Below are 23,459 nucleotides of genomic sequence, written 5' to 3' on the forward strand. Positions count from 1 at the left end.
ACTGAATAGCTCATTGATACCCAACTAAGTGGAACTAATTTTCTATGGCAAAGCAGAAGAATTTGGAGTAGTCACAGAAACCTCTTGTAATTTAGTGGGAAACACCAGATTGAATTGATTCCTTGTGAAATTATTGCATTATTGCATATAATCATGCAGATATGTGTGATTGCACCCATGTCTGTACTTATATGTAGATAAATGCACACCAGTTTACACTTCCTAGTTATATACTGTGTTTACACAGATTATATCCTGAATGTACATGTTCTATTTATTTGTAAATATAAATATATACATACAGCATAATATACACAAAACCACATGTATATAATATTAATCATTGGATATAAATTTGATAGCTTTTAGAATTTAAATGTTTTTTAAAGTTAAATCATATTTTCTACAAGTTTTAGTTTAGCTGTCTGGCACCTGAGTTCCTATGAAAAAAACTATTATAGTTTTAAAATGGGATTTTGTTAATGTAGAATCTCTCAACCTATGTTAATTTAATCAAAAAGAATATAAATTATTTTTAAAAATCCCATGATTCACACATACAACATAACATTACTATTTTCACAGGAGAAAATATATTATTTAGGCTTTGTGATACTGGTAGAAATATACTTTGCATTAATTATTCTCTGCTTCAGACCTCTAAGCAAATGTTTTGCAAGTTACTTTAAAAAAGGTTTTTACATGTTGCAAGTAAATAGCTGTTCTTTCTGGTTACTTGCATTTGATTACTTTACTGTTATCACACATAATATGAAACCATGTATTAGAATGTATAGTTTATATAACTATACAACTTAGAATAGGTGGAGACTGGTATATTTTTTTTCTAAAAAGGTAGAAAATAAGAGAAACTGTTAACCATCTTCTTTCATTTTCTTGAAAACATCAATTACATTTACAGATCTCAGAAACAAGCCCACCAGTAGAACAGAAATAACTCCTTTCAGTATGGTTTTTTAAAAAAAATCACATTTAACAGCTGAGATTTATTTACAACTGAAATTTGAAACATTAATTATGATAATGTACTGACTTCTTTTGTAATATGGTGTTCAAAAGCCTGGCAGTTTTCTTTTTGGTCTTGGTAACATATGGTTGATTTGGAGAGTCTATCTACCTTTTTTTTTTTTTTTTTTTTAAATATGCCCAGAAGGAAAACTTCTTTCACCCCCCCGTGTTTGTTAATTTTCCTCTCCTTCCCCCACCCTGACTTTTTTCTCCTCACTCTCTTAATTTGAGGGATGGATTTTAGTGCTTACAGTGAACTCTTGATACCACTGAAGACTGAATGCTGTACTGCATATTGGATATAGTGTAAGCAGGTGCCATGGGGACTTACCGTACTGCGATGCCTATGCCCTTTCAACAATGACAGGCTAAGGAAGAGGGTATTCGTCGTCTTATCCCTGATACTGTGGTTATGGAAGACAACTTTTGGGTATAAATATGTATTTGGTATTAGGTTGTAGATTCTAATCTACAAGTTTCTGAATTTATTTTCTAGATGACTCAACAGTTATCACATGAGCAGGCATTTTAGTTACTTGAAAGTGTGGTGAAGTCCTTGCATTCTTTGGATCTGATTTTGCAAATCTCCAAGCATGCAAGGAGATCCTACATGTGAGTAGGCTCATTGGAAACCAAAGGACTGCTCATGTGAGTAAAGACTACTTGCATGAGGAGAGGTTTCCAGGATCTGATCCATAGCTATGAAAACCCACAAGTCCGTTCACGATACTAAGTTATTGCTTTGAAAGTGTTTAAAGGAAAAACAGAAACAATATTTTGTTTTGCTTTGTATTCCTCTACAAAATGAGAGTGATGGGAAGATTAGCCAAAAAAATTGGAAATTTTATCAGGCTATAAAATTATTGTTAATGGCCTCTTTAAGGGGATAAAAGGGCAGCACAATAAGTGACAGCACTCTAATGAGGGCGAGGGCATTCCAGGAAAAAAAGAAATTAAGTCCCTTAGGTTATTTTTTTTTTAATTTGCCATTTTCTGACAGCTTATCAAGTGGTCAGTACTTGTTTGTTTTGGCATACAGTTCATTCATTGTAGACTATCGGTACTTTGTTCTTCTTTGCAGTTTCCAAAACCTGATTGTGTTTATACTAGACTGTGGGAAAAGTGTATATTCCTGTTTCCTTTATAAAAGTAAACGTCAGGTTTTGTATGAAATTTTATTTCCCATATTTTCCATTCCATTAATCATTATTGTTGAAATATGTCAGGCCTTGGCACATCCTTCTTTGTTTTCATATGATTGTACAGATTGCAGTGTCAGTACATGACCTGTTAATCAAAAAAATGCAAGTTTATGCTGTGGTAAGAAAGCTATTGCTTATATATATAAAATATAGCTGCAAAACATGCCACATTGTCAGCAAAGGGACAGCATTTGACTTAGTACTACTATTGTGTAGCATTTTGTCACTTCATCGTAATTGTCTTTAAAATGTGAAAGTACTAAAGGTAGTTTGCATTTTATACCTATCCTTGTAATATATTGTATATGTTTTCATACAGATCTATACACAGGGCATATTGTATAGTATTTATATCTCTTTAAATTTAGACCTATGCTATGTATTTACACTTTTTGACTTTGGTCTTGATTCAGCAGAGCTCTTAACCACATATGCTGTGTGAGGGCCTATGCATTCAGTAATTTGACAAATGAGAGAGAAAACAGAGATATGACAGAGCAAATCAGAGAATTAGTATTCCGACAATGTAATTTATGTTAAATAGTCCAGCTAGTTATATTAAATATTATCTTCTGTAAGTCAGACAGAAGAGTACATTTTCACTTATTTTACAGGTAAATTTGAAATGTTAAGTCAAAACGCTTCTTCCCATGAAGATGCTTTACAAATATAGTATAAAATATAACAGTTTGGTCTAATGTAGAATTTCTTGGTGAAATGTGTGTGCTGTGAACAGCTTTTGAACTGAAGGAGGAAAAGACTCAAAAGGAGCAGTAACTTCTTGTATATTTCCCGTGTTTAGGTTATAGGTAATATCATGTATAACCAATAATTTGCTTTCTTTTGCATTGCCTAGTGGCGTAATGACAGTATGCTCTATGATTGGTCAGAGACTTGAGCCAACAGCCCCAAGCCCAGTAGATAACCAAGTGTTTCACAAAATTATTTTTTTTCTGTTTTCAAAGGAGGAGCATTGTGTGCATTCATTTTACAGCACCCTATCACAAAGAGGAGATGAAAACGTCTCTTTAGAATGAGTGACATGCTTAACATTTATAGAGTTGAGGTAATATGGAGTACATGAAGTGAGAATACAGATATACATGCGCCATAGAATCACAGACCTTAGAGGTAGAAAAGTCCTAGTAAGTCATAGAACCGTAGGGTTAGGAAGGACTGCATGGGTTGTCTAGTCTTCAAGACAGATGGCTATCCAGCCTCCTTTTGAAAACCTCCAGTGAAGGAGCTTCCACAACCTCCCTATGCAGTCTGTTCCACTGTTGTACTGTTCTTACATATCATAACGTCCATCTCCCTGAAAATACATACATTCTTCCTTGTACGTAGACATGTTTGTTTTCAGTACTCTTCAAAGTAAATTTGTTAGAATCTGTTAAAGCAAAAACTAGAATTTGAGCTTAAGCATGAATCAGCTTCTTAGCATTGAAGCTCTTAAATACATTTTTACATTATGTTTATTTTGTGCATATGTAATATAGCTACAGGCATTTTGGTTATTTCCTGCAGACCTTACAAGAAGACAATAGCACTGCTTCAACTTACTGAGAAAGCTACTAATTAGTTTTTACACCTGTTTTTTTCAGTGCCTCTCTCGAGATGCAGCTGGAAACATAAGCATTCAGTTTCTGGGCACAGTGGTAAGTATTCAAGATCTACTATGCTACATTATGCCTGTATTGAAATATAACTTAACAAAAAAAATAGGCAGTTGATAATGACTGCACACACACGCCTGTGTTCATGAATTTTGTCAGTATCTGTTTTAGTGTGTGTTTGCTTCAAAGTATAGGATACATAAAACCCCCATTCCAGGTATTTCAAACCGGATGGAAGCAGAACTATCCTTCAGTGAATGCTACAAAACGGTTACATTCCGCATTTCACTTGATATGATTCTATAACTTTTTGGCCCCTAAAAGGGTAAGGTATAAATGAAAGTACACTTGTAAGAAATAGGAGATTTTAAACTTGTAATATATTGGAATATATTCAGATTTCAGTCCATTTCATCCAATTTCTCTCCTTCTCCCACTCCCTGGTCATCCATTGGTGTTCCGTACATCTTTGTCTGAGCTGAGGGCCAATTTCTTTCACTCTATACTTCTCATCCTCAAGGCATTGTAGTCGCCATCCTCCCAGCTAAGGACGACGAGATGAGAATACTTTTTTAATGGGCAATTCAAAGCACTGCCTCCATCAACATCTCACTCTACTGAGGAGCTGAGAGCTGTTTCGGGCAGAATAATAGACTAAGAATCATGGCTGGGTCTCTACCATAGGAGAAGTAAGCAATTGGGCAGATCTTTTCCCTCTTTCGTGTATCTTGGGTACTCATGTATAAGATGGAAAAACAAAATTGTGTGTTAAGTGATAGATGCTTCTAAGGCTACATACTATATATCAGAATGGTATCTCAATTCTTATTGAAATGGTATCTTAATTCTGTCAGTCATGTGGTTAAAGTGATACTTAAAATGCTCTAATTGTATTTTTCCAAGTTTAATTCTAAACTTAAAGCTTTGAACAGATTAAAAAAAAAAGTAATTCTCCTCAAGGATTGTGCTTTTACTTAGGTCTCATTATTACCAACCACATTATTGGTGTTTAACAGTCAGTGAACACTGTCCTATTTATGATGTTGGGCTTTGGCACTGGTCATTTGCTTTGCAGGAAAGGATGTTGCTACATGGCTGGTCTGATAGCTCACAGCAGGAAAAAATATTTATTGAGACTGTTGCATAAGAATACTAACACATCTTGGTCAGTTAATAGTAAAAAGTCAAAACAGACTTTAATCAAAACCCTATTTCTGAGCATCACCAAACTTCAGAAGGTACTGGTCAAATCCATGACTAGTGACATTCTTTTTTTTTTTTTTTTAAAGTGGGATGCAAGTATGTGTTTTTATTATTGATTACTATTATTATTAATTTGTATTGCAGTAATTCCAGGAACCCCAGTGTTACACCAGTACCGCATTGTGCTATGGGCTGTACAAACACACAAGAAAAAGACAGTCCGTACCCTAGAAAGCTTACAGTCTTGATATGCTTTTAGCTTTAAGACATTGAGAGTAAAACAAATAGAATATTAGTCATTTGTTTAATTCTCTATTGCTGATGATTACTGTCTTAACTAAAACTAATATTGATTAGCTCACACTGCTTTATCAAATCTGCATCTGTTCAGAAAAACTAATAATTCTTCAACGAAAAAGGGAAAAAACCACCAGAATATGTTTTTGGAGATGGGGGGAAGAGAAGAAGAGCACGTAGGGTGTGTCTACACTACGAAATTTGGTTGAATTTATAGAAGTCGGTTTTTTAGAAATCGGTTTTATATATTCAAGTGTATGCGTCCCCACAGAAAATGCTCTAAGTGCATTAAGTGAATTAACTCGGCGGAGCGCTTCCGCAGTACTGAGGCTAGCGTCGACTTCTGGAGTGTTGCACTGTGGGTAGCTATCCCACAGTTCCCACAGTCTCCGCTGCCCATTGGAATTCTGGGTTGAGATCCCAATGCCTGATGGGGCTAAAACATTGTCGCAGGTGGTTCTGGGTACATATCGTCAGGCCCCCGTTCCCTCCCTCCCTCCGTGAAAGCAAGGGCAGACAGTCGTTTCGCGCCTTTTTTCCTGAGTTACCTGTGCAGACGCCATACCATGGCAAGCATGGAGCCCGCTCAGGTAACCGTCACCCTATGTCTCCTGGGTGCTGGCAGACGCGGTACTGCATTGCTACACAGCAGCATCAACCCCTTGCCTTGTGGCAGCAGACGGTACAGTACGACTGGTAGCCGTCATTGTCATGTCCGAGGTGCTCCTGGCCACGTCGGCCAGGAGCGGCTGGGCAGACATGGGCGCAGGGACTAAATTTGGAGTGACTCGACCAGGTCATTCTCTTTAGTCCTGCAGTCAGTCCTATTGAACCATCTTATGGTGAGCAGGCAGGCGATACGGATTGCTAGCAGTCCTATTGCATCATCTTCTGCCGGGCAGCCATGAGATGTGGATGGCATGCAGTCCTTCTGCACCGTCTGCTGCCAGCCAAAGATGTAAAAGATAGATGGAGTGGATCAAAACAAGAAAGAGACCAGATTTGTTTTGTACTCATTTGCTTCCCCCCCTCCCCCGTCTAGGGGACTCATTCTTCTAGGTCACACTGCAGTCACTCACAGGGAAGGTGCAGCGAGGTAAATCTAGCCATGTATCAATCAGAGGCCAGACTAACCTCCTTGTTCCAATAAGAACAATAACTTAGGTGCATCATTTCTTATAGGAACCCTCCGTGAAGTCCTGCCTGAAATACTCCTTGATGTAAAGCCACCCCCTTTGTTGATTTTAGCTCCCTGAAGCCAACCCTGTAAGCCGTGTCGTCAATCGCCCTTCCCTCCCTCAGAGCAATGGCAGACAATCGTTCCGCGCCTTTTTTCTGAGCGGACGCCATACCAAGGCAAGCATGGAGGCTGCTCAGCTCACTTTGGCAATTAGGAGCACATTAAACTCCACACACATTATCCAGCAGTATATGCAGCACCAGAACCTGGCAAAGCGATACCGGGCGAGTAGGCGACGTCAGCGTGGTCGCGTGAGTGATCAGGACATGGACACAGATTTCTCTGAAAGCATGGGCCCTGCCAATGCATGCATCATGGTGCTAATGGGGCAGGTTCATGCTGTGGAACGCTGATTGTGGGCTTGGGAAACAAGCACAGACTGGTGGGACCGCATAGTGTTGCAGGTCTGGGACGATTCCCAGTGGCTGCGAAACTTTCGCATGCGTAAGGGCACTTTCATGGAACTTTGTGACTTGCTTTCCCCTGCCCTGAAGCGCATGAATACCAAGATGAGAGCAGCCCTCACAGTTGAGAAGCGAGTGGCGATAGCCCTGTGGAAGCTTGCAACGCTAGACAGCTACCGGTCAGTTGGGAATCAATTTGGAGTGGGCAAATCTACTGTGGGGGCTGCTGTGATGCAAGTAGCCCACGCAATCAAAGATCTGCTGATATCAAGGGTAGTGACCCTGGGAAATGTGCGGGTCATAATGGATGGCTTTGCTGCAATGGGATTCCCTAATTGTGGTGGGGCCATGGACGGAACCCATATCCCTATCTTGGCACCGGAGCACCAAGCCGGCGAGTACATAAACCGCAAGGGGTACTTTTCAATAGTGCTGCAAGCTCTGGTGGATCACAAGGGACGTTTCACCAACATCAACATGGGATGGCTGGGAAAGGTACATGACGCTCGCATCTTCAGGAACTCTGGTCTGTTTCAAAAGCTGCAGGAAGGGACTTTATTCCCAGACCAGAAAATAACTGTTGGGGATGTTGAAATGCCTATAGTTATCCTTGGGGACCCAGCCTACCCCTTAATGCCATGGCTCATGAAGCCGTACACAGGCAGCCTGGACAGTAGTCAGGAGCTGTTCAACTACAGGCTGAGCAAGTGCACAATGATGGTAGAATGTGCATTTGGACGTTTAAAGGCGCGCTGGTGCAGTTTACTGACTCGCTTAGACCTCAGCGAAACCAATATTCCCACTGTTATTACTGCTTGCTGTGTGCTCCACAATATCTGTGAGAGTAAGGGGGAGACATTTATGGCGGGGTGGGAGGATGAGGCAAATCGCCTGGCTGCTGGTTACGCGCAGCCAGACACCAGGGCGGTTAGAAGAGCACAGGAGGGCGCAGTACGCATCAGAGAAGCTTTGAAAACCAGTTTCATGACTGGCCAGGCTATGGTGTGAAAGTTCTGTTTGTTTCTCCTTGATGAAACCCCCCGCCCCTTGGTTCACTCTACTTCCCTGTAAGCTAACCACCCTCCCCTCCTCCCTTCGATCACTGCTTGCAGAGGCAATAAAGTCATTGTTGCTTCACATTCATGCATTCTTTATTCATTCATCACACAAATAGGGGGATGACTACCAAGATAGCCCAGGAGGGGTGGTGGAGGAGGGAAGGAAAATGCACTTTAAGTACAGCACTTTAAAAGTCTACAACTTTAAAATTTATTGAATGCCAGCCTTCTTTTTTTTGGGCAATCCTCTGTGGTAGAGTGGCTGGTTGGCCGGTGGCCCCCCCACCGCGTTCTTGGGCGTCTGGGTGTGGAGGCTATGGAACTTGGGGAGGAGGGCGGTTGGTTACACAGGGGCTGTAGTGGCAGTCTGTGCTCCAGCTGCCTTTGCTGCAGCTCAACCATACACTGGAGCATACTGGTTTGATCCTCCAGCAGCCTCAGCATTGAATCCTGCCTCCTCTCATCACGCTGCCGCCACATTTGAGCTTCAGCCCTGTCTTCAGCCTGCCACTTACTCTCTTAAGCCTGCCACCTCTCCTCCCGGTCATTTTGTGCTTTCCTGCACTCTGACGTTATTTGCCTCCACGCATTCGTCTGTGCTCTGTCAGCGTGGGAGGACAGCATGAGCTCAGAGAACATTTCATCACGAGTGCGTTTTTTTTTCTTTCTAATCTTCACTAGCCTCTGGGAAGGAGAAGATCCTCTGATCATTGAAATACATGCAGCTGGTGGAGAAAAAAAAAAAGGGACAGCGGTATTTAAAAAGACACATTTTATAAAACAGTGGCTACAGTCTTTCAGGGTAAACCTTGCTGTTAACATTACATACATAGCACATGTGCTTTCGTTACAAGGTTGCATTTTGCCTCCCCCCACCGAATGGCTACCCCCTCAACCCTCTCCCCTCCCCGTGGCTAACAGCGGGGAACATTTCTGTTCAGCCGCAGGCAAACAGCCCAGCAGGAACGGGCTCCTCTGAGTGTCCCCTGAAGAAAAGCACCCTATTTCAACCAGGTGACCATGAATGATATCTCACTCTCCTGAGGATAACACAGAGAGATAAAGAACGGATGTTGTTTGAACGCCAGCAAACATACACTGCAATGCTTTGTTGTACAATGATTCCCAAGTACGTGTTACTGGCTTGGAGTGGTAAAGTGTCCTACCATGAAGGACGCAATAAGGCTGCCCTCCCCAGAAACCTTTTGCAAAGGCTTTGGGAGTACATCCAGGAGAGCCACGAATGCCAGGGCAAATTAATCCTTTCACATGCTTGCTTTTAAACCATGTATAGTATTTTAAAAGGTACACTCACCGGAGGTCCCTTCTCCGCCTGCCGGGTCCAGGAGGGAATCTTGGGTGGGTTTGGGGGGTACTGGCTCCAGGTCCAGGGTGAGAAACAGTTCCTGGCTGTCGGGAAAACCGGTTTCTCCGCTTGCTTGCTGTGAGCTATCTAGAACCTCCTCCTCCTCATCATCATCTTCTTCGTCCCGAAAACCTGCTTCCATGTTGCCTCCATCTCCATTGAAGGAGTCAAACAACACGTCTGGGGTAGTGGTGGCTGAACCCCCTAAAATGGCATGCAGCTCATCATAGAAGCGGCATGTTTGGGGCTCTGACCCGGAGCGGCTGTTCGCCCCTCTGGTTTTCTGGTAGGCTTGCCTCAGCTCCTTAAGTTTCACGCGGCACTGGTTCGGGTCCCTGTTATGGCCTCTGTCCTTCATGCCCTGGGAGATTTTGACAAAGGTTTTGGCATTTCGAAAACTGGAACGGAGTTCTGATAGCACGGATTCCTCTCCCTATACAGCGATCAGATCCTGTACCTCCCGTTCAGTCCATGCTGGAGCTCTTTTGCGATTCTGGGACTCTAACATGGTCACCTCTGCTGATGAGCTCTGCATGGTCACCTGCAGCTTGCCACGCTGGCCAAACAGGAAATGAGATTCAAAAGTTTGCAGTTCTTTTCCTGTCTATCTGGCCAGTGCATCTGAGTTGAGAGTGCTGTCCAGAGCGGTCACAATGGAGCCCTCTGGGATAGCTCCCGGAGGCCAATACCGTCGAATTGTGTCCACAGTACCCCAAATTCGACCCAGCAAGGCCGATTTAAGCGCTAATCCACTTGTCAGGGATGGAGTAAGGAAATCAATTTTAAGAGCCCTTTAAGTCGAAATAAAGGGCTTCATCGTGTGGACGGGTGCAGGTTTACATCGATTTAACGCTGCTAAATTCGACCTAAAGTCCTACTGTAGACCAGGGCTTAGTGTGCACCGTCAGACACTTAATGTGGCTGACGTAATATAGACTAGTTTTAACGTGTTTCTTGTTGGTTGAACCTAAAGAGAGAATTTTAATTCATAGATTAGAGAAATGGTAATGGAGACAAACCTTTTTCTAAGTCTGCTTTCTAAGCTACATGTAGGATCTTTTCAGTGTTTGGAAGCAGAATTGATAATCCTTTGCTACAGAAGATGTTAGCATCCCTGAGGTATAGTAGGTGAAAGTTGGAAGGATGCAGGGTGAGGTAAGAGAATTCTGGACATTCTCTCCTTTGCAGATTGGCTCTTTGCTCTGACTTCCCTTCTCCCTCAAAGTCCTCCCTGTGGCTTGTCTCACTCTCCCTGGTGTCTATGCTCCTCTCCATTCTGCTCTCCTTATCATCTTCCTTCCCCACTCCTTTGCTCTTATTAACAAATCCCCTCCTGCCTTCCCTGCACCCCAGCCTACTACTCAACAGAGAGGGGGAGAGATTAAAAAAAATCAGAACTGCCATGATGTTTGTCAGCTGTCACTCTGAACTATATTTCACCCCTTTCCACTACCATGTATCTGAGTTTCTCTTCAGATTACAAGCTTTGGGCCAGTAACAGCATCTTCCTGTGTGTTGGTGCAGCATCTAGCACAGGGGGAAGGGCTGATATGGATTAGTGCTTTTTGGGCATTGCTGTCATATCATTAATAATAACTAATAAAAATATAACTCCAAAGCCAGAAAAGAGGAGCCCTTTCTCCACTCCTGGAACCTCTTTTTGGGGACTCCAGTATGTATGCATTATCATGCCTGTTACTAAAAGAAAGAAGGATAATCAATGCATTATAAGGTTGGCAGTGGGTTTTTTTCCCTCATAACACTAACTGCTTGAAAGAAATATTTGGTGATACGATATTTAGATTTCTCAGTATCCTGCTTGCATATGGTATGCATCACTGTAGAAATTGGTTATAAAAACAATTTATATTTGATTTTAATATTTTCTATTGAGAGAGGAAAAACTAGCTTCAAGCATTCTCAGTTTCATACGTATGCAAATTCATCATGAGCTTCAATGCTGACAAGCAGTGTGGTGCTACTTAGCACATGCCCCCTATACCTTTTCATCAGCACATGTTTTTAGAACCAACTGATTGGGACCACAGTCATCCAACTTGTCACGAGGGCATCAGCTTAGATAAAATAATTCACTTGATTTCCTGACAGACAGCATAAGCAGTTTTGCTCCTGGTTTTTGATAAGAGATGAGTCTCAACTTCACTGAGCAAGCTGACAGACACTGAAGAGAAGCAGAGAATGCTTCTCTGTTAGAAACCTCATTGGCGTCCCTTGTAGTTAGTTAACTGACAGGGGAATATACACTTCAACAGAAAGACTTGCAATTAAAGAAAAGGCTTTAATATGAATCTTAAAGCATAATGTGTAGTAAACTTGTAAAGATTTTCTGTTAAGGAGCAGCAAAGGTATTTGTTTCTCCTGTTTTAAAAGGGAAAATGGAAAAAGTCATGCTACTGTTTCCAAATTAAGTAGGGATCATGAGTTTGAATTCCACAGAGTTGACATAATTCAGAGGTTCTACGTGGGTCTTTAGTAATGTTTCCTTTTGCTGGACATGACTAGAAAGCCTTTGCTATTTGGGACTCTCTCTTCTGTTAGTTCATAGTGGCATTAGGCAGTTCATGCGTTGTTGTTATTACTAGCAGGAGTAGTATAACAGTAACACTGAGGAGCCCTAGTCATGGACCAGAGCTCCATTGGGCTAGGTGCTGTACAAACACAGAATAAAAAAGGCCTGGGAAGCTTAAAATCTAAGTATAAAACAAGAAACAACAGATGGATACAGACAGATGGGGGGAGTACAAGGAAACCAGGAGACAACTCTTTCTCTGTTGTCTCACAAGACATTGTTTCTTCTCTTTATCCAATAAGCCTAAGATTTTCAAAAATAGGAGATCTAAAGTGAGGCTCCTAACCCCTTATTTAGGCATGTTCCTGATTATCAAAAAGTGCTAAGCACCCATTATCTTCTGCTGATCTCAGTCGGAGCTGTTGGCTTCTCTGTACTTTTGAAATCAGGCAGGGACATAAATATAGATATAGGTGCCTAGCTTTAAGTTCTTCTTATTGAAAATCTTGGCAGAGATTATTACCTTACATAACTTTTGATATCGTATGTTACAACCCTGGTGAGTCCCGCTGGACCCAAACCTTGTATCCCACATGCTCTTGGGGCTGGCAGAGTTTAGGCACCATCTCTCTGTCTCTGGACCTCTAGGCACATACTCCAGGTGCAGACACTGTGTCTGATACCCTTCTTGACAGAGGCAGTCCAGTTGCTCAGGCTCAGTGCTGGTTCTCCCAAGCCTCCCCAAAAGCTGGTGCACTCTCCCAGAGTTCCACCAAAGCTGTTGACCTTCTGGTTTACTGTGTCTTTCTTCTGGGACTATGGGACAGGGTAAACAAGTAACTCACAGACTCTGCAGAGGAATTTTTAAGCACAGGTACTTTTGCTCATAGAGAAAGCACAAGAGCAAAATCTATAGATCTGTGGAAAAACAACACAACTGGCACACAAATCCCTTCTCTGGTGTCCTCACCACCTTTGGGGTTTGGCTGTCCTTTCAGGGGTCCCAGTACCCCCTCCTGTACCATCCCTCCCTCCTTTTCAGCCATCAGAGTCTCTCTATCTCCCCTGTAACAAGCTCCCCTTAGATTGTTCAGAACCTTGTTAGGTTTCCCCGTGTGTCTGTTTTTAACAGCAGGTCCTAACACCTTTTTCTCTCTCCCTTCTTTTCTGCTAGGGAGTTTCCATTGCTCCAACCCTATCCCCTGCAGGCAGTCTGGGAGAACCAGCTTCCTTTAACATCCCGATTGTTCTATCAGGGCTGAGCTGTTCAATGTTAGCAATTTTTCAATTGTCCTGTACTGACTTCCAGACAGGGTTTGTGACATACGTGTCCAATCTTTGCTAGCAAATAGCTGCTTCAGTACACATTAATGGTTTGATTTTACAAACTCTATGTATAACTTTATCAGAATTCATAGGTTTTACATAGACAAATTCACCAAACCATCACATCCTGTTACCTGGTTTATTGAATACTTTGTCATTTTGTGGACCTACAGTAAATCTGTGTACTAGTTATAGATTAAAGCTAGGAATACAAGAACATTCTCTTCAGTTTGTTTTTCCTGGTAATGGACTTGCATTGGTATGTGCTTACTTCTCAGACACCCTTCCTTTACCATTGCCGATGCTTATAAATTGTCGACTTTGAAACTTTTCAAGCAATGTTATAGTCAGTTTCTTTCCTCTGTCTTCTCTTTCTTGCATCCTTGCATGGTCCAAATAGCGGTAGAGAATGTGCACTTCCATTGTATGACACTGTGACTCAGGTTGCAATGGCAAATGTTTAATAACCTGCTTCTTTCATTATTACAGATCAGTCCAATTCTGAACATGCTTGTTTTTCAATATATAGCACTACTGAAACTTTAGATATGAAGGCCTGTGTGGACTTTCAAAAGTGATTTTGAAACCTGTGAAAGCTACAGATATTCTATCTAATGGGATGTGTAGACAGTATTAATAGCAAGGAAAAAATGTCTCACACACTTTAATCTTGCAAACTTTACCTTGGTTTTCCACAGTTCTTTTTTGGTTTGTTTGTTTTCACAAAGTACCTCTAATTGAGTTTTGCCCTAATCAAGAGTCAAAGCTTGCTCCTCCAGAGTAAGCAGTGGGTATGGTCTCTAGAGTCTGAAGATCACTCGGGATCCTTGCTAATCTGAACTGAATTCCTCTGAAATCATAGCAATCATGGGAATCACTCTTTTTCTTTACCCTGGCTCCAGAGCACTTGGCAGCATTGCTCCAGTGTGACTTCTGGCAGGGGAGTTACACAGTGCAAAAGGGACTCCAGGGAAAAGTTAATAATTGCCTCAGGAAACGTTATTTTTTTGTGCATTCCTTTTGAATATGATGGTGAGCATCCTCTTGCCTACGTCTCTCCACAAAATGGCCCTGGATGCTGCCAAGAGAAAGGAGTGATCGCCACACAGAGATTTCCCTTTGTCACGTTGAATAGTTTTAAAGAGTAATAACGTATTAAGATATACGTTGGAGTTGGGATTTTTAAACGTGCTTAAGTAATTTCAGAATACAAGTCTCCCTGAATGTCAATTGGACTTTGTTCCTAAGTCACTTAGACACTTTTGAAAATCCCAACTGAAATCTCAAAAAAGTAAATAAAATATGTATTTTTTGCATTTAGTTGTCTGTTTTAAAAAAAACAAACAAACAAAAAATCCACAAGAAATTACTTCTGTTTATCAGCTGTAACATTTAAATAGTCCCAGTTAGTCTTTGAAGTTCATGCCTTCAGAGATGGGCAAGTTCCCACATTTGTTGCTGCAGTTGACTCCTGAAAAGTTAGGTTACCAATGTAAAGCAGTACGTCTCCTTGGATTGGGGTGACTATCTTCTGTAGTAGCAAAAAAAAGAAAAGAAACTTAAACCAAGATTTTAATAAATGGGTTTACTGCAGTTAGGTACCTAAAGTCTTATTTAGGCTACTGAATAAGTGGCCTGACTTTTAAAAGTGCTGAGTACTGATTAGCTCCCATTGATTTCAGTTGTGTGGAGCTGCTGGGTGCCCAGTGCTCTTTGAAAATCAGGCCACTTGCTTAGGTACCTAAATAAGGGCTTAAGAACCTAAGTAGCACCCAATTATTTAAATCTTGGCCAATGTTTTTAAATGAAAGCTTAAAATTTCCAGTGAGAATTAGCAATGATGGCATTTGTAGGGTGGATTGCACTATAGTACTTGAATATCTCAAGTGATACCATTTGCCTCCCAGGAAAACGAACAGAACTTTGTAACTTTCTCTGTATTTTGCTTGAAACATTTAGACTGCCTCTTATTCAGCTTGTTGATACTTTCTGCAGCAAGGACAAGGGTTTAGACTTGGTGGCTGCTTGAAGGATAAGTTAACAGGTTACCAAAGGTAGTTCAATTATTTTCCTGTGGGTGGATTAAGACCTACAAGTAGTGATTGAATACTGCCGTATTAAGATGATTACATCATGGTGAATGTTGAGCCTTTCTTTTCTGAGACAGATTTCTGCTGCCAAAAAACCAAACATATGTGTAGCCTGCATTTTTTTAAACAGCTTTTTGATGGCTGCAGCTTTGGCATTTACCCAAGAGCTGTTTAGGAGATATTAATTTATATGGCTGAGAAGCTTAACCAGGGATCTTAATGAAACAAAGGCATGATGAAGTTAGTAAAGCTAATTTAAGTCTCAGAATGTACATTTTAAATTAAGTTTTTATTGATAATAAATATACTTTGTTTCTCATTAGTCTTCTAAGCTTCAGTGATAATATCTGTAAAGTAAACATGTTTTACCAAGATTTAACATTAAGAATGCTATTAATATGACCCTTGGTACAGCAGCACAATTAGATTTCAAAGTGAGCATTTAAGATGTAACAGCGATTAATGACAACCATCGAAAACAATTTTGAACTCCATCGGTTTAACTCAGGAGGGTAAACTTAATATGATAATATATCTAGTTGAATTGTATCAGCTTAGCAGGAAAGTATGCAAATATGTGACCCTTACCTAGCATCTAAATGGATGCTGTGCTGATAGATTTATCAGTTCCATTAAAGAACTTTAGGGAACTTTGGAATTTCAGCAATTGTTCCCTTGGAGGCTGAAAACCAAACCTGATCTCATACTGGGACCATTCTGGTCTGCATATTTCCATAATTTGCCTTTGCTACTAATATGACAGCAAGACGCAAATAACTGTTTCTAATAATATCAAATAGAGTTGTGGAGGACAGCATTTTAATGTAGTAAAAGACCTCCCCGTGGGGTTGTTATTGCCATTGTAGAACAGCAGTTACACAGTTGCAACAATAGTCTCTTAATTGATTCGTTTAATTAGCAAGAGATGAAGCTTGTGCTCCATCTTGTCTTCTGATATCGTGGGGGCAGCTACAGAAAGAATTCTTTGCATTTCTCATACTTTATACTCAGGTATAAGTACACTTAATGAAAAGTTCCAAATGCACTTTTCTGCAGAGGCAATGTTTGAATGTTTTATGCATTTAAAGCTTTCTCTTATGATTTTTATGATTTAAGAACTGCTTCACCCTTGGAGTCTAGGAATAGAATTTATGACAAAGCATTGATGTATTAGAAGTGGGAATTTGTAATCCAGATTTGCTTGCATTTCTAACCTAAATATTCAAGTCTAAGAATTATAGGAATAATGGATCATTGTAGTAACAGTTCACTAGATTTAGTCTGGAAGAAATAAGGTCAGATTAGTGAAACTGGCCATCTGCCTTGTGCCAGCTTTTTAGTGGTATTTTTATTCCCCTTCTGGATAGACAATGAATTTACATGACCACATGGTATAGTCGGTAGCATGTGTGAGAAAAGAGATTCTCTTTGGGCTTGATTATAAACAAGGATATGATACAGTGTTTGCTTCTGGGAAATGAAATAACTTTTTATTCAGTATGTTTTAAAGGCATGTAAAATAAAATAAGTATATTTAGTTTTAATTTGATTTTCCTTTCCTCTTAGCTTAGTTTTGTCTTCTGTTCAAGGTTATTCTTCCTTATGGAGGGAAAATATTTCTAAGAACAAGACACGCTTCTTGTTAAATGCTAATTTAAAAAATGAAGGTTACATTGGCTTACTTCCATTGTCATCATACTGACCTAAAATAAAGGAGCTCTTATAAGTCTAAAGTAAATCACAACAGGGAACAAAAAATTCATCCCTGTGCTCAGAAGATTTCAGAGCTGTCTCATCCTGTTTTCTATAACACTGTTACGAGTGGGTGCTGTGGCACAGGAGATGCCATCAAGTTAGGAAGCACTGTGCAGCTTGGTGTAACTCAAGGTAGCAAAGGGATAGTGTGGTGTTGAATGGGCTGTCTTTTTGAGGGACTGTAAATGATGAGCCGGCTCACTTACAATCATTAAGGTTCCCATGGTAATTTGCACAAGCCCCATAGCACTTTGCATTCTCCGTGTCTTGGCCAAATTCCACTTTGTGTAATTACCTTCTGTCTACATAAATTCCCACCGCAGTTTCAGCTGTATTTGGTATTCTACACTTCCTGTCCTAAACAGTTGTGGTGCTGCTGTGCACTGTCAACAGGTGCTGTGGCTGTATTTCAAGTGTGGGTGAAGTGATTCCTGTACACTTCTTTAATGAATTGTTTGCTCCCATTGCCATAGTGTCTGGGTATGTGACATAAAACAAGACACTAAATTAAAGTGGTCACAACAGACAGCACAAATAGCCTAACTTCTCAATTTCGCTAGCCGATCATAAAGAAAATCTTTCAAGGGATGATCTATAGGCAGACAAATCTTTGACCAGAAAGCTTAATCTTGAACAATATGACACAAAGGTCAGTAGACTTGGGTTCTGGTGGACTACTAGAGGGAGTGAAGTAGACAGTCAGGAACCTTCCTGTGAAAACATTCTGCTTCCACATCTCAGTAGTGTGTATATCAAGGGGCTATGAGCTGAACTGTCTCTGGTGATCTCTACCATTGCAATCGGGAAAGGTACGTAGTAAGAGAGGCCATCTCTAAAGTATCCACATCCCAAATCTTAAATCAAACTGAAAACCTTGCATCGCACCTTGAAGCAGATGGAAAATCAGTACGGAACTCTGAATACAGCTGTAATGTGGCTGTGTACTCCTTTAGAGCAACTAGAAAATTCATCCATTTCTACAGTTCAAACCCTTGTCCACACTTGGTTGTCTCTCACCTTGACTATTACAGCTGCTGCCTCCTCCTCCTTTGTTGATTTCATCTCAGCTCTGATGCTGCTAAAATAATCTCTTCCTGCTGCTCTGATTTATCTCTCTTCTCTCTGAACTGGCTCACTGCCGTTTATGTGAAGTTCAGTTTTGTCTTCCTTTTCAAGGCCCTGCATTACTTTGTCTTACCCATGTCACATTTCCTCCTGTTTGACTTCTAAACATCCTTTTGTTCAATCTTTCTTCCACACTTGTCTCCACAGCTAGTTCCATCATACCTCGGTGCTCAGACTCTCACTTTTCTTATGTGCCAGTCAACCTCTTTCTCTTCCTCCAAGTTTCTTTTAGAAACATACTTTTTCCCAGAGGGCTTATCACTGATGGTCTCTCCAAGATATCGTCTTTGATCTGAGTTTACACCATCAGCAGCTGACTTATGTGCTCATGGTATCATTCTCCCTCAGGTCCCTCTGATGGGGCTGTGAAAAAAGGAGCAGGAAAAAAATGCACTAAAGAGAGGATGAAAAATTGAGCAGCTTGGATGGAGCAAAGGTAATGAATTAAAAGATGGTGGCAGAGGAATAGGCAGGAGCTTGGTTGGGCTGCACATTGAAGGCATGGACAAGGAGCATAGATTTGATGTAAAAGTTGAGGGAAAGCCATTGAAGGGTATGGACATGGTAAGGTAGACAGTCATCTGTGGCAGCATTTAAGAGAAAAGGAAATGTAAGGAATGACAAGGTGAGAGGCCAGAGAGAAGTTTGTAGTAGTTGAGGTGAGAAGTAATCAGTGCTGAAAAAACTGAGGGGGGCGGGGAATAGAAAGAAAGAGATGTTTGGAACTGTTGTAGAAATGTATTGAGCGAGTCAGTATGGAGGGAGAAGGAGAGGGCACTACGGTTCTGAGTGGAGAAACAGACTGGACTGTGAAATTGCCAGTGTCCCCTTGTGATATAATTGTGGACACAGATGAGCAAAACTAATTGCTCTAAACTTTCTCTTCACCGCAGCAAAATATATTTAAAACTACATTTTCATTGCTGTAACAGGTCTCTCAGGAACCTCTGATTCTCCGAAGATCAGCCAATCTGCCTACCCTGCAGCAAATAAGTACTGGCACAAGTAGGCATCCACCTCTTCAGTTTATTCTTTCCATGAAATATTTATAGCCATTGACTCTCAGAAGTAAATGGCTATGAAGGAGGTGAAGGGCAGAGCAGTTGTGGTAGGTCCTGTAGAGCACAGGAAGTATCACGCTTGTGTGACGGTCTTTCAAACACCGGTCCTTAGTTTTGGCGAGATGTCATATTTGCAGCATGCACAGGAAGTATTATCATAGCAAATTGTGTTATGAGCAACAGAGCCACAACAAGGTCCTTCCTGTGTCTGGTGGTGGTTTGATTTGGGAGGAGAAGAGAGGAGAGAGGTCAGGACAACGGGAATGGAAGGGGAAAGTCCGCACTGTTGTAATACCAGTGAAAACAAATTGCCCAGGTAGGTGCTCAAGTGCTTCAGTGCAAAGGATATGGTAAATCTAGCGGGAGTACAGCAAGATTCCATCAGCGCTGCAAAGTCCAGTTTCTACTAATGCTGTCCTGGTCCACCCAGCTCCCCCCCTCACCTCATTCCAGTCCCTCCTAAAGAGTCATTTTTTCTGTAATACTCTCACATGCTAACTCTGAAAAACGCTTTCTTTGTGCCAATGTTATAAGAGGGGGGAAAAAGTGATATTAGAATTTTAAAATATCTAAGTTAATATCCTGTTATCGGTTTCCCAGTGCTTAAGATCCTCAGGATAGGACTTTTGTTTGTATCTTGCAAGCACCAAGCATAATTGATGCTCAAAAAATAATGCATTATAGAAGTGTGCTGGGAATCCTCCTTCCCTCCTCAGAATTAGATCAGCAAGCTATGCAATCAAATGTAGTCTGTGCCAAAGCCAGGTCTGCACCACTCTTTGACAAGGGTGAAGGAGATCAGAGACCTCTAGATACTCTGAGAGGTGTCTTGCAGCCAGCTAGCCTACAATCTTACTCAAAACGGGAAATATGAAATCAAGCTATAGTTGGCCAGATTATCAATCTCATATGATGGCTTTGTGAAGCAGAGGCTGCACTGATCCTTCCCTCAAAGCACTAGGCCACCTGGCCTCTCTAAGAGAGGCATTTACACTCCCCACCACCAAAGAGTTATTTGCCCACAGCCATACAGTGAGTCCATGCTATTGGGATTAGAACTCTGGAGTTTCATGGTTCCCTGTTGAGTCTTTTTGATCACACAATGGCAAATATAGCAAACCTAGGTGCAGTGAGCGACATCCATGGTAAATTTGCAGCCTTAAAAAGGCAAGAGAGAAGAAGTCTCAAAAACGTATATAGGAATTATAAGCATATTAATTCATATGGAAAGAAGGGATTCATGAAGGCATTATAGAAGAGCAACATATATGGAGAGACTAGGTTTCAGTATTTTTAGCTTGAGGTAGTGTTGAGTTCACTTGAAAAGCAGAAAGAGTGTAAAGAAGAGAAAGCAACTTTTACAAGAACTCATACTGGTACACCAACAGTATCCTGAATGAGGAGAGATCAGAACCTTTGGTTTTAATCCAGGAGGAGTTGGAGACCCAAGCTAGAATAATATACATGCAGCAGAATATAACTGCAAGGTATTGCACATATTTGAAGATCAAGAGAATTGACAGGTTGATACTGCTTAACCTGTCAAAATCCAGCTGGAAGGTGGTGATGGAAGCTGTAGAGAAGGTTAAGAAGAGATTAGCACCAGAGATAAATGGAATTCTTGAAATAATCCACCATTAGTGCTCTGAAGAAATAAAGGTTTAAAGAAATATCGGTAGGGTGCCTAGAGAACAGCAAAGATCTTAGACGCAAGGTGTCAGGCAAATAGAATCGCTATCCAAAATAGAGGGCAATTTTTCCTCAGTGGAAACTTTAAATTTGTGTCCTTGTTAAAAGGAAAATACTTAAATTCAATGGTAGTACATAATATCACCATTTTTCATCTGGGAATGCTAGACAAACTATTGTAGGAAGAAAAACTGCATGAATGCCAGGGTCATAGAAGCATGCTTCAGTAACATAGAAGCTCATTGAGAGGGTAAGCAGAAGAAAAAGAACAGCAAGGTAATGTAATTTGATCATCTAAGATGTCAGTTTTTCAATCGTTCATTTCTTGCTCTTTGTTATCCTCCAACATTTGTACCTTGCTTATTTCAATGTAAGATTCACCATAATTATTTGCTACAATACAGCAGAAGCTCAGTGTTTAAAATGAGACTATGCATCAGATACTGTTTTTCAACTTAATCCTGGAAAATTTGATGGGAGGGCAAAAGGAACCAGGCATCAGTGGTTTCTCTGGAATTCAAGAATGATGTTTTCACAAAAACATTACTGAACAATTTGGCATCAGTAGCCAGTTTGCCAAGAGTAAATGTAATATACATGAAAATTACATCAGATTGTGGAAGAGACTGCTTTAGTTAAGCTTGTATAAGGCATGGTCTACTCCAAGGAAGTTTCCCAAAATTGTAATCAGTTTTAAAACTGGTTTTAAACCTAGTTGAAGATGTATTGTAGAACTGGCTCCAGGGGGCATGAACCTGCTTCAAAACCACTCTCAGCACAGAGGGAATGCTGGGAGTCTGTCCAAAGATAGGGAGAAACAAGACTGCTGCTCCACTTTCTCATTTCTTCTTTCTGGCTTGGTTCATGGTATATTCAGTCTCCTGTGCGTACTAGCTGTCCTAGATGGAAATGGCATTGAGCCAGTGCCAGTCATTCATTCAGGTGTCTTATCCAAAATCAAATCCAGAATGGCACTCTTTTTGTTGACAGATGATCCTGCATTTATCAGCATCACTAATACTGTAATGTTAGTGTTCTTGGGTGATGTCTTTGCATCCCAATGATAATAGTGATCTGGGAGAGTGTGAGACAGTAGTTCCTAGTTCCCATGAAGGGGCTGGGCCTCCCTTTCCCTTGATGCTAGGGGTCTGACAGTGTTGTGCTGTCCTTTCATCCAGGTTTGCCTGCTGGCTTTTTGTAAATGTGCAAATGATGTGCGGATGTGATGAAGTGTTTGGAATGGTGGGGCAAAGGGGCATGGAATGGTGGGGCAAAGGGACATGAATGTCCATAGCAGACTCAGTTAGGAGTTTCCTCTTTCACTTTTGTCTTCTGCTTGCAGTTCTGGGTGATCTGCAGTGGTATTACCAGCCATTGTGGTGATGTCACCTACCACTCTGTTGGAGTTGGGTGCTGATGTTACTGCCTGGGGCTTGAACGACAGGCCTCCCAGCGCATTTGGCTAGCTGGGGTGATAAGCAATGGAGAATCTGAGGAGCCCCTTCAGTGCCACTCCATGGAGAGGAGCAGAGTGAACTCCCACTGGCTTTAGCTGCCTGGAGTACTGCTGTGTGAGCAGGATGTAGGAGAACTGTGAAACCCCTACTGGCTGGTGTAGGGAAGGAGGAGTAGAGAGGCTCCTGCAGCTCCTTTCCCTAGGAGAAGTCTAGATGAGCAAAATATAAATACCTGAGTTGCAATTCAGACTGGATGCTGTGGCTACCACCTGTTTTCATACAGAGTACAAGTAGCATAGGAATCTTTAATTTGAGGTAGTCAGGTCCTGGTTTAATATACAGCATGAAAGTTGAATAGTGTATTTCAGTTCTTGATTTAAATGTAGAGGGATGGATTTTCAAGTGCACTAAGGTTTAATTGCACCCCAGATATGGCTAGTAGAGAACTCCCCCTGCATAGAGGAGTTCTCCACCAGTATAGCCACCTCCTGCACCAGCTGCCTGTCCTCCCCCAATACTCCCAGGGTAAGGTGAGAGAAGGGGCTTAAAGACATGGGATGTGGTGGGGCAGGGTTTGTGTCCTGTTCTCCATTGGTGTGAATTTGAGTAGTCTCCCAGAGCTGAGTCCAGAAACTTGTACAGAGCAAATTAGCATTTTTATTTAGTGTCAAGATTTCCTGATGTAATGGACAACCAAGACTGGCTTTAAAATAGTTACCCTTAATATTGTTCTCCCTCCCCCTCATTCTTTCATGTTTGAAGGCTCCATTAGTGTCCATAACAGTGAGGGAGTAAAGCAGATGGTAAACATTTTTACCACAGAACACCAACAGTGAACACCATATCACAGATTTATAGTCTCTGTACTGTGCTTGCTCAGCTGTACATAATCACTCTCATTTCCTTCCCTCGGGTTTCTGGTCTGCTTAGGGAGACTTCACCAGCAAGTTCAGTGAAATCCTATTGACATCGCTCAGCTATTGCTCAGTTCCCATGCGTGCCGCTCTGTGG

At 41.3% G+C, this 23,459-nt stretch overlaps 1 protein-coding gene across 9 annotated transcripts in view; it reads left to right on the forward strand.

Moving 5' to 3' along the window:
* Window positions 1-23,459, forward strand: part of PCCA (propionyl-CoA carboxylase subunit alpha) — a 391,797-nt gene that overhangs the window by 307,484 nt on the left and 60,854 nt on the right. For 8 of the 9 annotated variants that reach the window (XM_037896419.2, XM_043535149.1, XM_037896417.2 and 5 more), the window contains one exon: window positions 3,836-3,889. In XM_037896419.2, coding sequence (XP_037752347.1) covers window positions 3,836-3,889 — 54 coding nt within the window. Of the gene's footprint in view, window positions 1-3,835; window positions 3,890-18,589; window positions 18,626-23,459 lie in introns of those variants that run through there. The other variant, XM_043535156.1, reaches the window with a different exon arrangement.

This window comes from Chelonia mydas, chromosome 1 (assembly GCF_015237465.2).
Source record: "Chelonia mydas isolate rCheMyd1 chromosome 1, rCheMyd1.pri.v2, whole genome shotgun sequence".
Lineage (NCBI taxonomy): Eukaryota > Metazoa > Chordata > Testudines > Cheloniidae > Chelonia > Chelonia mydas.